Source organism: Stenella coeruleoalba (assembly GCF_951394435.1).
Source record: "Stenella coeruleoalba genome assembly, chromosome: 5".
Classification (NCBI taxonomy): domain Eukaryota; kingdom Metazoa; phylum Chordata; class Mammalia; order Artiodactyla; family Delphinidae; genus Stenella; species Stenella coeruleoalba.
In genome coordinates, this window is record NC_137150.1 from 57,398,898 (window position 1) to 57,412,026 (window position 13,129).

Sequence of the window (13,129 nt, forward strand, 5' to 3'; positions counted from 1 at the left end):
TCAGCGTCCATGGCTCACGGGCCCAGCCGCTCCGCGGCATGTGGGATCTTCCCGGACCGGGGCACGAACCCGTGTCCCCTTCATCGGCAGGCGGACTCTCAACCACTGCGCCACCAGGGAAGCCCTCTACATCTTGTTAACAAACTGTTTTCCTACATTTTCTCCTAGTAATGTTCTGGTTGTACCTTTTGTGTTTAGGTCTGAGTTTCTTTGTGTGTAAGGATAATTCAAGTTTTATTTTTGTTCATTCAAGCGAGCTGATTTTGTCAATACTATTTGTTAAATAATGCATCTTCCCCCAGTGATTCATGATACCAATTTGAGCATATATCTACTCCCCATGGGCATAATTGGCATATGGATCTGTGTCTGTACTCATTATATTCCTGTTCCTGCAATAGTATCACATGTTTTAACAGTTGCTTTAAACATTATAGCTTTCCAGTATGTCTTAATATCAGGTAGTGTGAATTTATTCTCCCTGCTCTTCTTTTTTTTTTTTTAAATTTATTTATTTATTATTTATTTATTTTTGGCTGTGTTGGGTCTTTGTTGCTGTACACGGGCTTTCTCTAGTTGCGGCGAGCAGGGACTACTCTTCATTGCGGTGCATGGGCTTCTCATTGTGGTAGCTTCTCTTGTTGCGGAGCAACGGCTCTAGGCGCATGAGCTTCAGTAGTTGTGGCATGCAGTCTCAGTAGTTGTGGCTCACGGTATTAGTTGCTCCACGTCATGTGGGATCTTCCCGGACCAAGGCTCGGACCTGTGTCCCCTGCATTGGCAGGCGGATTCTTAATCACTGCGCCACCAGGCAAGTCCTCTGCTCTTCTTTTGAGAACTGTTTTAGTTATTGGTAGACTTTTTCTTCTTCTATGTAAATTTAGAATTAGTTCCAATTCCATTTAAGTCTTGTTGGAATTGCATTATAGTTATGATCATTTTTGAGGGAATCAACATCTTTACAATGTTAAATCTTTTCTTTTGTAAACATTGTATATTTCTCTAGTTACTTAGGTCTCTTTTAATGTTCTTTTAAATTTTTTCCATAAAGGTTGTGTGCGGCTTTTGTTAAATCAATTCCTAGATTCTTTACAGTTTTGGTTGCTTTGACATGCTATCTTATTTTCTAATTGGCTACTGCATGTATAGGAAAATGTCTGAGTTTTGAAACATGGATTTTTGTATACAGAAATAATGTTGTTTGGGTTTTAATCTTTTTAGTTCTAATAGCTGTCTTTGCTTAATTTTTAATGTAAATAACCATATAATCTGCCATAAATTATATATTTGTCTCTTTACTTCCAGTCTGCGAGTCCAAATGGCTCTTTTTTCTTATCATCGAATTTGTCAGCACTTCCACTGCTATAAGGTGTAGAAATAGCATTAGCAGGCTTTTTTTTTTTGTTCCTAGCCTTAGATGTAAGACTCCTAAAGTTTCCCCATTAAGTATATTTTCTGTAGGTTTTGATAAGTAGCCTTTAGCAGTTTTCTTAGTTTTTTAAGACTTTTTATTTTAAGTAGGTATTAAACTTTAGCAATGACTTTTTCTATAGCTATTGAGATAAACAGGTGGGTTTTCTCCTTTAAGTCCGCGAATACGAATTCCATTGGTTGATTTTCTAATGTTGAATTATCTTTGTATTTTTAGGAAAACCCTACCTGTACAAAATTTTTTTTCTAATACAATGTTGGATTCAGTTAGGTAATATTTCACATAGGATGTTTGCCTTATTCATACGTGTGATTTTCTTTACTGACACCTCCTATCCAGTGTGGTATCAAGGTTATTCTAGTCTTATAAGTGAGTTGGAGTGTTTTTTCTCTTTTTCTATGCTCTGCAAAAACCTGTATGAGATAATATTAATCTTTTCTTTAAAGATTTGGTAAAATGTTACCTCTAAAATCATCTAGGCTCTCTTTTTTTGTATATATGGGAATTGCCATTTCAATTTTTTGAATGCTTATTAGCTTATTCAAGTTTTCTATTTTTTCTCAGGCTAATTTTGGTATTTGATGGTTTCCCAGAAATTTTACACTTCATCTGAGTTTTCAAGTTTATTGGCATTTATGATATTTTGTATCTAGAGTTATTTCCCCTTTGGTTTGTATCTTCCCTCACTTTTGACATTCTTAAACAGATTTGGCAGTGGTATGTCAAATTTATATGTTTTTTAAATAATTAAATTTTACTTTTTGTTAATCTCTGTTTTAGCCCTTATATTTTAATTTTTTTCTTCTTCTTTATGTTTACTCTGCTGGTTTTTGCCTATGAGTCTGTTCCATAAAAAGAAAAACAATGGATTAAATTACTTATTACTTATACAAAAACATTTATTATTTTTATAATTTATAACATGCAATGTCACTTTTACTTTGATATACAATAATTATATTAAAGATGTAATTATTTATAAAACTAATAAAGGGATACCATTATGATTTTAAAAATTCAAACAATATAAATAAAGCAAAAATTTCCTTTGAAATTCCCTATGCTAAAAACTAACTGAGTGGTTAAGAGTTTCACATAGCTATTAACTGGCATAGTCTAGATTTGAACTGAGGTCTTCAGATCAAGTTCCATGCTTTTTCATTAAAAGATTTCTTCTTCAGTATATATTTGTTTAATGAACATATGAATGATCTCAAGTGTAGTAACTGCCTTGACCCTTCACATGCTGACTGATGCTTGAAATTCATCCTTAAAATTTCATTCCTTTTTGCTTAATGCCTTAACGTGATTGTAAATTATAGTGCTTATTGGTCAGGCACGTACAAAGGAAATCTTTTGATTTCAAAGTGTTTTGTGCTTTTTAATGCCTTATCTCTTCTCCCCACCCTCCCTCTCCACACCATAAACAAAAACACTTACAGAAACAGTATGCTAATTATTTCTGCTAGGAATCCTTAGAATTGTACTTCTATCAAAATGTGTTTTACAATGAAGATCTTTATTTATTTTAAAATGTCACATTATGATGCAAATGACCAAGCGTAGTCTCTTACTTTGCTGGCAGGAGGGTTACAGTGTGTGTCAGTTAGGGTTCAGTGGGTAAGAAATTTATTGCAAGGAATATTACAAGGAACTGAGGGCTGGCTAGGCAAATCCAAAATATATAGGGATAAAGAAGATCTGAGATATATATATATATATATATATATATATACACACACACACACACAAACGGAACATTACTCAGTCATAAAAAAGAGTGAAATACTGTAATGCCATTTGCAGCAACATAGGTGCACCTAGAGATTATTATATTGAATACTAAGTGAAGTAAGTCAGAGAAGGACAAATATCATATGATATCACTTATATGTGGAATCTAAAAAATGATACAAATGAACTTATATACAAAACAGAAACAGACTCACAGACATAGAAAACAAGCTTATGATTACCAAAAGGGAAAGTGGGGTGGGATAAATTAGGAGTTTGGGTTTAGCAGATACAAACTACTGTATACAAAGTAGGTAAACAACAAGGTCCTAATGTATAGCCCAGGGAACTATATTCAATATCTTGTAATAAACTATAATGAAAAAGAATATGAAGAAGAATGTATGTATATTTATGTATAACTGAATCACTTTGCTGTACACCAGAAACTTAACAAAACATTGTAAATCAACTAAATTTCAATTTGTCTATGAAAAATCAAATACCAATCAAGCTAAGAAGAAAGAAAAGAGAATTTTATGTGAGCCAAACTGAGGATTATAACCCAGGAAACAGATTCTCGGAACCTCTGAGAACTGCTCCATTGATCAGGAATTAGAGGTGCAGTTTTATAGATTTTTGAGAGAAAGAAATTATGTATCATATTGACAGATTAACATTGTATCTATAGTTCAATCAACAAAGGTTTTTTTTCCTTTTTTTTCAATTACACATGTACAGACAAGCCTTTGGTCAATGTGACCCCTTTTACCTTTGTATGAGATGAAAAATAAATATATTAATAATAGAATTACAATGTTATAATGCTGGAGCCTGAAGAAAGGAGCGGACTTTTTCTCATAGGTTGATTTCATCCTCCTGCTTTGAGGAGGTCTGGTTCAAGTGCATAATGTAGATTGGCATTGCACATTGGGAAAGGCCTGCCACAAAGGGGGCATGTTATTTGTCTTTTTTTTTCCTTTTTTCTATCTTAGATTGTCCTGCCACAGAATATTTACGATTCTCCTCATCAGATTAAAAAAAAAGTTTTTTTTAAAGGGTGAAAAGGCAAACCATGGACTAAAGAAAGTATTTATAATACATGTGTAATAGGTTGAATAGTATCTCCCAAAAATATGTCTCCAAGTCCTAACTCTTGATACCTTGTGAATATGATCTTACTTGGAAATAGGGCCTTTGAAGATGTAATTAAGTTAAGGATTTTGAGTTGAGATCATCCTGGATTTAGGATCCAGGATCCAAATCCCCATACTGGATCTAGTGACCGGTGTCCATATAAAAGGAAGGAGAGAGAGATTCGAGACAAAGAGACACAGGGGAGAAGGCCATGTGAAGATGCACGAGAAGATAGAGGCAGAGGTTGTTGCCATGTAGCCTCAAGCCAGGGAATACCTCTAGCCACCAGAAACTGGAAGAGACAAGGGAAGGAACCTCCCCCTAGAGACTCCAGAGAGAGCTCAGCCCTGCTGACACTTAGATTGTAGACATCTGGCCTCTGTAACTGTGAGAGAATAAATTTTTTGTTGTTAAAAAACAAACAAACATTAGGGCAAGCCATCAGTAAGGGCAGAATGGAAATTCTTGGCCAGGAACTGACACTGCAGTCCACAGGCAGAATTCCTTTATTAGGAAAACCTCGGTTCTGCTCTTAAAGTCTTTTAACTGATTGGATCAAGCACACCCAGATTACCCAAACTAATCTCTTTTACATAGAGTCAACTGATTATAGATATTAATCACAAATACTTTCCCAGTAATACCTAGATTAGTGTTTGGTTAATAACTGGGTAGTAGAGCCTACCCACAAAGTAGGTATTATTAGTACTCTGATTTTGTAGATGAGGCTCAGAAAAATGAAGTGGCCTCACACACCGCTATACTCCAAGCTCAGGAAGTGAATCACACAAGAACAGAGGGTAGTGGAGAGATCAAAAGGTTTTCCTTTATTGCTGCTGGCGGAGTAAGCAGGAATCCTTTTCTGACACCCTAACTCCACCCCATCTCACCCCTCCTCCTTTTAGCTCTCCCTCACTAAACGAGCTACTGACAGCTAGCTACGCCTAGGCTGGGCAGAGTTTTGGAAACTTTGAAGGGAGAGGGAGGCGATGCACAAGTTGGGGGTGAAAGGAAAAGCATTCTTCTGGATGCATTGCCTGTTCACAACAATTCCTTGCCTTCTGCCCTTAAGAAAAATGGCGCTCGGAGTAGGTCACTTCCGGTTACGGAGCCAAACCAAATCGGGAAGGGCAAGAGACCGGAAGTGACCGCCCTCTTGCTTCTCCTCCCACCGCCTCCGAGTCTCCCAGCCTCTCTTGGAAGAATGAGGCGGCCAGGGGGCTGTGGCTGAGGTGCGGTTGCTGGGTGACAGGTCGGAGCCGGGACGGGGTGAGTGCCCGCAGCCTCGGCTGCGGGCCGGTTCACTTTGCTCGGGTGACCTTCGTCCTGCCGGGGGCAGGGGGCGAGGAGTCGTGCGTGGGGTGCTCTGTGACGAGGCGCCGCCGCGGTCCTGCGGAAAAGGAGGGAGCTGCTGCGGTTGCGAGTAGGGCTGGCGACCGGGTTAGGCCCGCGGAGCCCGCGAGCCCGGAGCCCGGGATACCGTGAGCCGGGGCCGGCGCAAGCGGGCCAGGGGTGGGGTCTGGCCCCAAGCCCTGCGGGCGGGGCTCCAGCGCCTGGTGTGGAGGACTGGGAAGGCCTTTCTTCAAGGTCGGCGTTCACCACCAGCTGAACCGAGTTGTTACCCCCACCGTGTTTTCTCGCTTGTCCCCTTTGGTCAGTCATTTCCTGACGCTTTGGAAGGCTCAGCCTTCTTTATGGCCGCTTTGCTCCATTTAACACACATGCATACCAGGATTAGACTGGTGTGTGATCATTTTTGTTTGGTGTCTTTTCAGGAGAAGCTGCCACCAAAACTTATTTTTCTTAACTTACACTCCTTGAAGTTCTTGGTACTTTGGCTGGAAACGTTAATACTCGCTTTAAGGCTTGCCTCCTTACTTGTTATGACGAGAACTACTTCTTTCTAAACGTTAGTATTGCATTATGATCTTGGAATTTTATTTCCTCATTCTGCATATCCACCTCCACTCACCTAGAGGTCCAGGTTGAAAAACGTAATAACTTAGTTACTGTTCGTGAACTTGGCTTCATGTCACTCGCTGCCGTGTTCCCTGATGTAGTTAAGAGTCACATGCAATCAGAATTTGGCCAGTTTCATCATCAGCAAAGGGAACTAAAGTAGAAATTGCAATCAAGATTTTGGCCAATTGAATTCACTTATTTTAGTGGAATATCACCCAAAAGTAGTTTTTAATTGTCTGACTAAAACACTTCTCCCCCAGGGACTTCCCTGGTGATCCAGTGGTTAGGAATCCGTCCTGCAATGCCGGGGGACGTAGGTTCAATCTATCCCTGGTTGGGGAACTAAGATCCCACATGCCACGGGGTAACTAAGCCCACGCTCCACAACTAGAGAGCCTGCATGCCCCAACTACAGAGCACATGCACTCTGGAACCCCCCACGCCGCACCCGAGGCAGCCAAAAAGTGAATATATAAATAAAACACTTCTTTCCCCCAGAAATAAATCTAAAAGTTTGGAAGTTTGTAAGTTTGTAAGTTTGTTTCATTGGGGAGTTAATGTTGCTGGAAGTGTTGTTAACTCACATGTCTTTATCATCCAGTTTAATTTGTACTTTTCTAACTTTTTATTTTCAGCATAATGGCAGAAACTGCTTCTCCACTGAAGCACTTTGTGCTGGCTAAGAAGACAATTACAGCAATCTTTGACCAGTTACTGGAGTTTGTTACTGAAGGATCACATTTTGTTGAAGGTTAGCTCCTCTAAGTTTTTTAAATAATTACTTTTGAAAATATATAAAGGTGCTTTATTCTTTCAACCTTGGTTACTGAACACATACAGGGGATTGTGCTCTATGAGAGATACCATAACAAATAAAACCCACTTCTGCCCTCCAAAAGAGGAAGATTGAATTATATTAATAGCAACTAAGAACGAAGTGCATATGTGAGGTCCTATTCTAAGCACTTTATTTTATTAATAACTCATTTAATCCTCAAATCAACACTGAGGCAGATTTTAATCACACTCATTTTAAAAATGAAAGCGGGCTTCCCTGGTGGCGCAGTGGTTGAGAGTCCACCTGCCAATGCAGGGGACACGGGTTCGTGCCCCGGTCCGGGAAGATCCCACATGCCGCGGAGCGGCTAGGCCCATGAGCCATGGCTGCTGAGCCTGCATGTCCAGAGCCTGTGCTCTGCAAAGGGAGAGGCCACAACAGTGAGAGGCCCGCATACCGCAAAAAAAAAAAAAAAAATGAAGGAACTAAGGCACAGAAAAGGTAAGCAGCTTACCAAAGACCACGCAGCTAGTAAATGCCCAGACTGAAAGTTAGGCAGCCCACATTTAGCCATTATACTTACCACCCCCATCAACTCAGCAGTTAAGCCAAGATCTGAGACCTTTCTTATCTTCTCAAATGAGGCTGGGATGCAGTGGGGAAAGGGCAAAAGGAGTTTTCTTAAACAGAGTGTAACTGTTCAAACAAAGGTGGTGAGAATGTCATACTGGGAAATACTACTTTAGAGTTAATTGTTGACCTTCAAGCATACAGTGAAAAGGGAGGGATTCTGTAAACTCCTGTGACAGTGGGAAAACATTTGGTAGGTTGGTAGAATCAAACTTTTTTCCTTGTCCTTCCTAATTCTCTTTCACCAGATTTTGAGTTTCTTGAGAGTAGGGATCCTGCCTTATTATTTTGTCCGTATTACCAGATCTGACACAAGTTTTGCTGTTGAATGAGGAAAAAAATACTGGTTCAGAATTTTAGTTTTCAATTTGGAAAGAATTTGAGCTGGCATGGTGACTTTTGAATAATATGTTATTCTACAAAAGTTGATGGGAAGTGAAAATGAAGTTAAATGTAACATCTTCTGTGTATTGAGCATGTAACAGATGCTAGGAGCTATTACTCTAGGAGCTAGTGAATTCAGCTTTAGAATCTGAATTCAATGTTACTGTTATTGGTGGGTATCGAGCCAGTAGACACAACCAAACCACAGATCGGGAGAAGGAAGGATTTATTACTTGCAGCAGGTAAGGAGAACACTGGGGATCTTTCCTAAAGCAGTGTGTCCCCAAACAGCAAAATTGGGGAAGTTTTAAGCTAAGGGTACATGTGTATTTATGAAGGGGCTTGAGCAGAGGAGAATTCAGCATAGAATTGGAGCAAAGATCAACAGAGTCCAGGTCTTGGTTGACTGAAGTCAGGAGGGTCAACATCATCATTCAGTTCTCCACCTGGGTGGGGACTTTAGTTCCTGCAGAACGCAAAGATAGATAGATAGATAGATAGATAGATAGATAGATAACACACATACACACACACACACACACACACACACACATATGTATGTCTCTTGAGGAGGAACTAGGACTCTGCTTTATCACTCACTATTGTTTGACTACCCTTTCTCTTTTGCTGCATTCCTTTGTTCCCTTAAGATCATCAATTACTGAGACCTGTTCAAGGACGAGCATTGTGGCCAGGCTTAGATCACAAAATGGCTTAGGCCAGGATGGATTCTCTTAAGTCAAGAAAGCCATTTCTGGTTCTCTTTCTCCAGGGACCCCCTAACCTATCTGCTTACATTACTGGTTCTAAAACCTCAGAAAAAATTGTTGCAAAAAAGAGGCAAAGCGAGTAAATCAGGAAGCACGTAGAAGAGCAAGAATGAAATGAAAAACAAAGACGAATGTAATGGTATTTAAGCCAGTCTTGCTGGTATTCACCAAATTGCACATATTTTATCAATGTACTTGAAAAGTATGGTGAGATGTGAAGCTTAAGTTTAATTAGATGGTCACTCAGTAAGTTGTGTCAGTATTTGTCTCTAATTAGGACCATTCAGATAGCCAAATGAATCTTCATGTTTTCACCTTCAAAATGAGGTGAAAAAAAATGTAAAATGTATATTCCTGAAATATAAACAAAACTGAGATACTTTCCTACTTTTCAAATCGTTGCTTTCCCAGCTACCCCCATCTCTGGAGGAAGAGAGATTGGGGCTGGTGTAGGCAGTTACTCCCAAACCTGACAGGAGTGGGTTACAGTCTGCAATTCTCTTTTCATTCATGTTCAAGGAGCTGTCTTGCTCCACCCCTGTGGAAAGTAGACAAGAAGTGGTAAGACAGCAAGGTCTTACCTAGCTTGAAGACCTCCTTGAACCATATCTTTATTTTGGGGGGACTGCCCATTCAAACCTCACTCTTAGCATGTGAATCCCTCTTCTCAGTTCAAGATTTGAAGCTCCTATCAGGATGGAATAATAATAGGTGGATATTAGGTTCTAGTTTTGCTGTTCAGAAATGCTTTTTTGTCTTAGGTGGGTATTTTGTATCTTTGAGACCTAGATGAATAATAAATACCCTTTTGACTGGACCCCTGTAATTTTTAATAATTTTGAAATTCTTTTGGGCAGTATTCTTATGACCCATTACAACAAGGCATTCACCTTTTACCAAATATTCAGATACCATGTTATTTTTATTTTCAAATATCATGTTAATATAGAACAAAACCCAAATATATGTATATCTTAAGTATTCTGTTCTATAATTAACTTAATGTTCATCTATATTACTTTCTCTAATACTGTTTCAATTTTACAGCAACATACAAGAATCCAGAACTTGACCGAGTAGCTACTGAGGATGATCTGATAGAAATACAGAGGTATAAAAGTAAGCTTTCCATCATTGGTGAGGTGCTGTCTCGGAGACATATGAAAGTGGCATTTTTTGGCAGGTAATCCTTTATTATTTCTTCTCAAGGGTAGTTTCCAGATATTAGCTTTTCTTGATCATATCCGCAGCTCTGTTTCTGATGTTGCAGCAAGTGATATTCTTCCCTCTTCTCTTCACAACAGTTTCTGCCTGTATTAAATGTTAAAGCTATTAGCATGTAAAAGAACTTGTTCATTTTAGCTCCTGGTATAAAATATAGCTTTATGAAGCTATATTTTTGCTTTTTAGGAATGCTTATCTCTAAGAATTGGCTTCTTAGTCAGCTGTAAGAATAGAAAAACAGATAAGTATAATTTGTGACTTACTCTTTTTAAGTTTCTATTGATTATCAGGTGTGCCTTCCAAAAGGATTTTCAGCTCCATGATTCCCAGAGGGAGAATAAGAAATGCCATTCCTTAATGAAACTTCTGGAGTGGTAGAATGATTTCTGCCACAGCTCATACGTTAATTTAAGGACCATTTGTTAACTACCTATGTACCAGTCACTCTGTTAGGTACTAGAGATGCAAAGAGAAATGACAAGGCCCCCACTTGATTGTTCAGATATCATGTGCTGTTCACCAATAGAAGCATTTATTTACTCACTAACCTCATAGGCCTTCTAAGCTATTTCCCATCTTAGGGTTTTAGCACTTGCAATTTCCTATGCCTAGAATTCTCTTTGCCTTGTTGTATGTCTGACTCCTTCTCACTCTTCAAATCTCATCCTAAATGTTACTACAGCAGAAACCTTTCCGGACCACTCTAAGGTATTCCTTCTCAGTTATTCTCTGCTAAAGCACCCTGTTTATGTCCTTGAAAACTTTTCTCAAAGTTCTGTTTTTGTTTGTTTTTTGTTTTATGTTGTTACCTGCTTCTTCCACTTGACCATATTCTCAGGGCCTTAAACAGAGTCTAGTGTGAAGTAGGTCTATGAAAGAGGCCTACCCCAGGTTAGGGTAGTATAGGAGTGGGAGGGAAGAGGCCTCCTGGAGAAGTGATGACTCAGTTGTCCTGCTTGAGAAGAAGAAAGAGGAATGAGCTTTGCGTGTGAAAAAGGTCCAGCCCAGATTTAAGATGAGATGTTAGACCACATCTTGTGATGGGAAGAGTGGGCTGTGATTTCAGATTGTAATCTGATGAAATTTTTTTTACAAAATTTGCATTCTAAAAAAGTTGGCCTTTGACCCAGTGAAAGAACAAAGTTTTTACCATTATGTTTTGTCATGATTTTGTGTATTCATTCTTCAGGACAAGCAGTGGGAAGAGCTCTGTTATCAATGCCATGTTGTGGGATAAAGTCCTCCCTAGTGGAATTGGCCATACAACCAATTGCTTCCTGAGTGTTGAAGGAACAGATGGAGATAAAGCCTATCTCATGACAGAAGGGTCAGATGAAAAAAAGAATGTGAAGGTATACTGTTTGATCTTTAGCAACATAATGTACCTGACATAATGTCCTTAACTTGTTCTTTTAAAAAAATTTTTACAAGAAGATACTTTTAAGATACTTGTAAAAATTTTTTACAAGAAATACTAATGGAAGAACCATTAGTATTTCTATTCATAGCTTTTAAAACCATCACTAATATTTTGAATTTTCTAAAATTCTTTTGCTTCAGAGCTAAGTTACTGGAAGAATAAAACCTGTCCTCAACTAAATGAAAGTAAATTAGAATTAAAAGTTTATAAAATTTTTAAAATAGTGTTCCTGGTGAAAAGAACATTATTGAAGTGTGTTGTTGCTGTTTAATCTCAAATCTTGTCTTTCTAAAGAAAACTTTGTTTAAAAAATTGAGCTCTGGAATCTGTTTTTGACACATCTGTGCCTTTAGAAACTGTTTTTGCCTTTGGAATATTTGGTAAGCATATTCATTAGTAAATGTTATAGCTTTATCAGATAAAGGCCAGTGGTAGTTCCCTGCCTTTCATAAATTTCTTAAGGAATTCAGTGGCACTAGATTTTTTTTCAGCCAAACAAAAATAAAAAGCAATTAGGATGCAAGATATTTACTCTGCACTGAAAGCAGTTGGTAAAAGGCACTGCTTCTCACTATACTCACTTTCTCTTAAGTTGTAAGATCTCTCCCACAAATGCAAAAGTTCAGTGTGTGAAGATCCATGCTATTTTAGTTTTGGCTAAACTGTAGGTGAATTCATAGGTCTAGTCCTCCTTCTGTGAGTTTGCTGTTTGATCAGAGAAAGTAACTCAATCTGTCTAATACCCTTCAGATTACTTACAAACAATAAATAAGATGATATTTATGAAAATATTTTTCAAGCTTTTAAGCCATACAAATGAAGGAATTGCTTATTTTGTAAGCAAGATAAGTAGCAGACACTATTCTAAATACTTGTAATAACTCAAATCTCACCACAACTCTGTCAGATGGGTGCTTTTATTATTTTAATTTTATAGGTAAGGTATCAGCATTTTTTTTTTTAATTAAACTAATTTATTTTTGACTGCATTGGGTCTTCGTTGCTACGCACGGGCTTCCTCTACTTGCGGCGAGTGGGGGTTACTCTTCGTTGCAGCACGCTGGTTTCTCATTGCGGTAGCTTCTCGTTGTGGAGCACAACCTCTAGGCACACAGGGTTCAGTAGTTGTGGCTCGTGGGCTTCAGTAGTTGTGGCACGCAGACTCTAGAGCACAGGTTCAGTAGTTGTGGCACACAGGCCCAGCTGCTCCGTGGCATGTGGGATCCTCCCGGACCAGCGCTCGAACCCGCATCCCCTGCATTGGCAGGTGGATTCCTAACCACTGCGCCACCAGGGAAGCCCAGGTATCAGGATTTTAATACAAGTTTATAATTCTATCAAAAAGTTTATGAAAGCAAGCAGAAAAACCCCTACCTAACATTGTCACTGTGGAGATTCACTTCAAGCCTGATCAGGACTATTGTGCCCATTTGAAAATAGATGTTTCCCTTTAAAATTTCATACAAATCACAAAAGAACCATCGAGATATGTGTACTGATGCCCTTTCCTTGATTATTAATTTTGTCTTAAGCCCTTTGTACTTAATTGTATGTTTAACACATACAAGAAAGGTAATGAACTAATGTGTGTCAGAAGTCATCTTGAGAAATAGAAATATTTTAGGAAATTTAAATGGAAAGAGAAGGCGTAGTCATTG

General features: G+C 38.6%; 1 protein-coding gene across 4 annotated transcripts in view; it reads left to right on the forward strand.

The window, feature by feature from the left end:
• The first annotated feature begins 5,462 nt into the window (after positions 1-5,462).
• MFN1 (mitofusin 1) overlaps positions 5,463-13,129 on the forward strand; it is a 34,186-nt gene continuing 26,519 nt past the window's right edge. Inside the window, exons 1-5 of one of the 4 annotated variants that reach the window (XM_079921702.1) lie at positions 5,463-5,535; positions 6,079-6,212; positions 6,901-7,016; positions 9,875-10,010; positions 11,241-11,403. In XM_079921702.1, coding sequence (XP_079777828.1) covers positions 6,905-7,016; positions 9,875-10,010; positions 11,241-11,403 — 411 coding nt within the window. In that variant the 5' untranslated portion in view covers positions 5,463-5,535; positions 6,079-6,212; positions 6,901-6,904. Of the gene's footprint in view, positions 5,573-6,078; positions 6,213-6,900; positions 7,017-9,874; positions 10,011-11,240; positions 11,404-13,129 lie in introns of all 4 variants that reach the window. The other 3 variants (XM_079921700.1, XM_079921701.1, XM_079921703.1) reach the window with 3 other exon arrangements.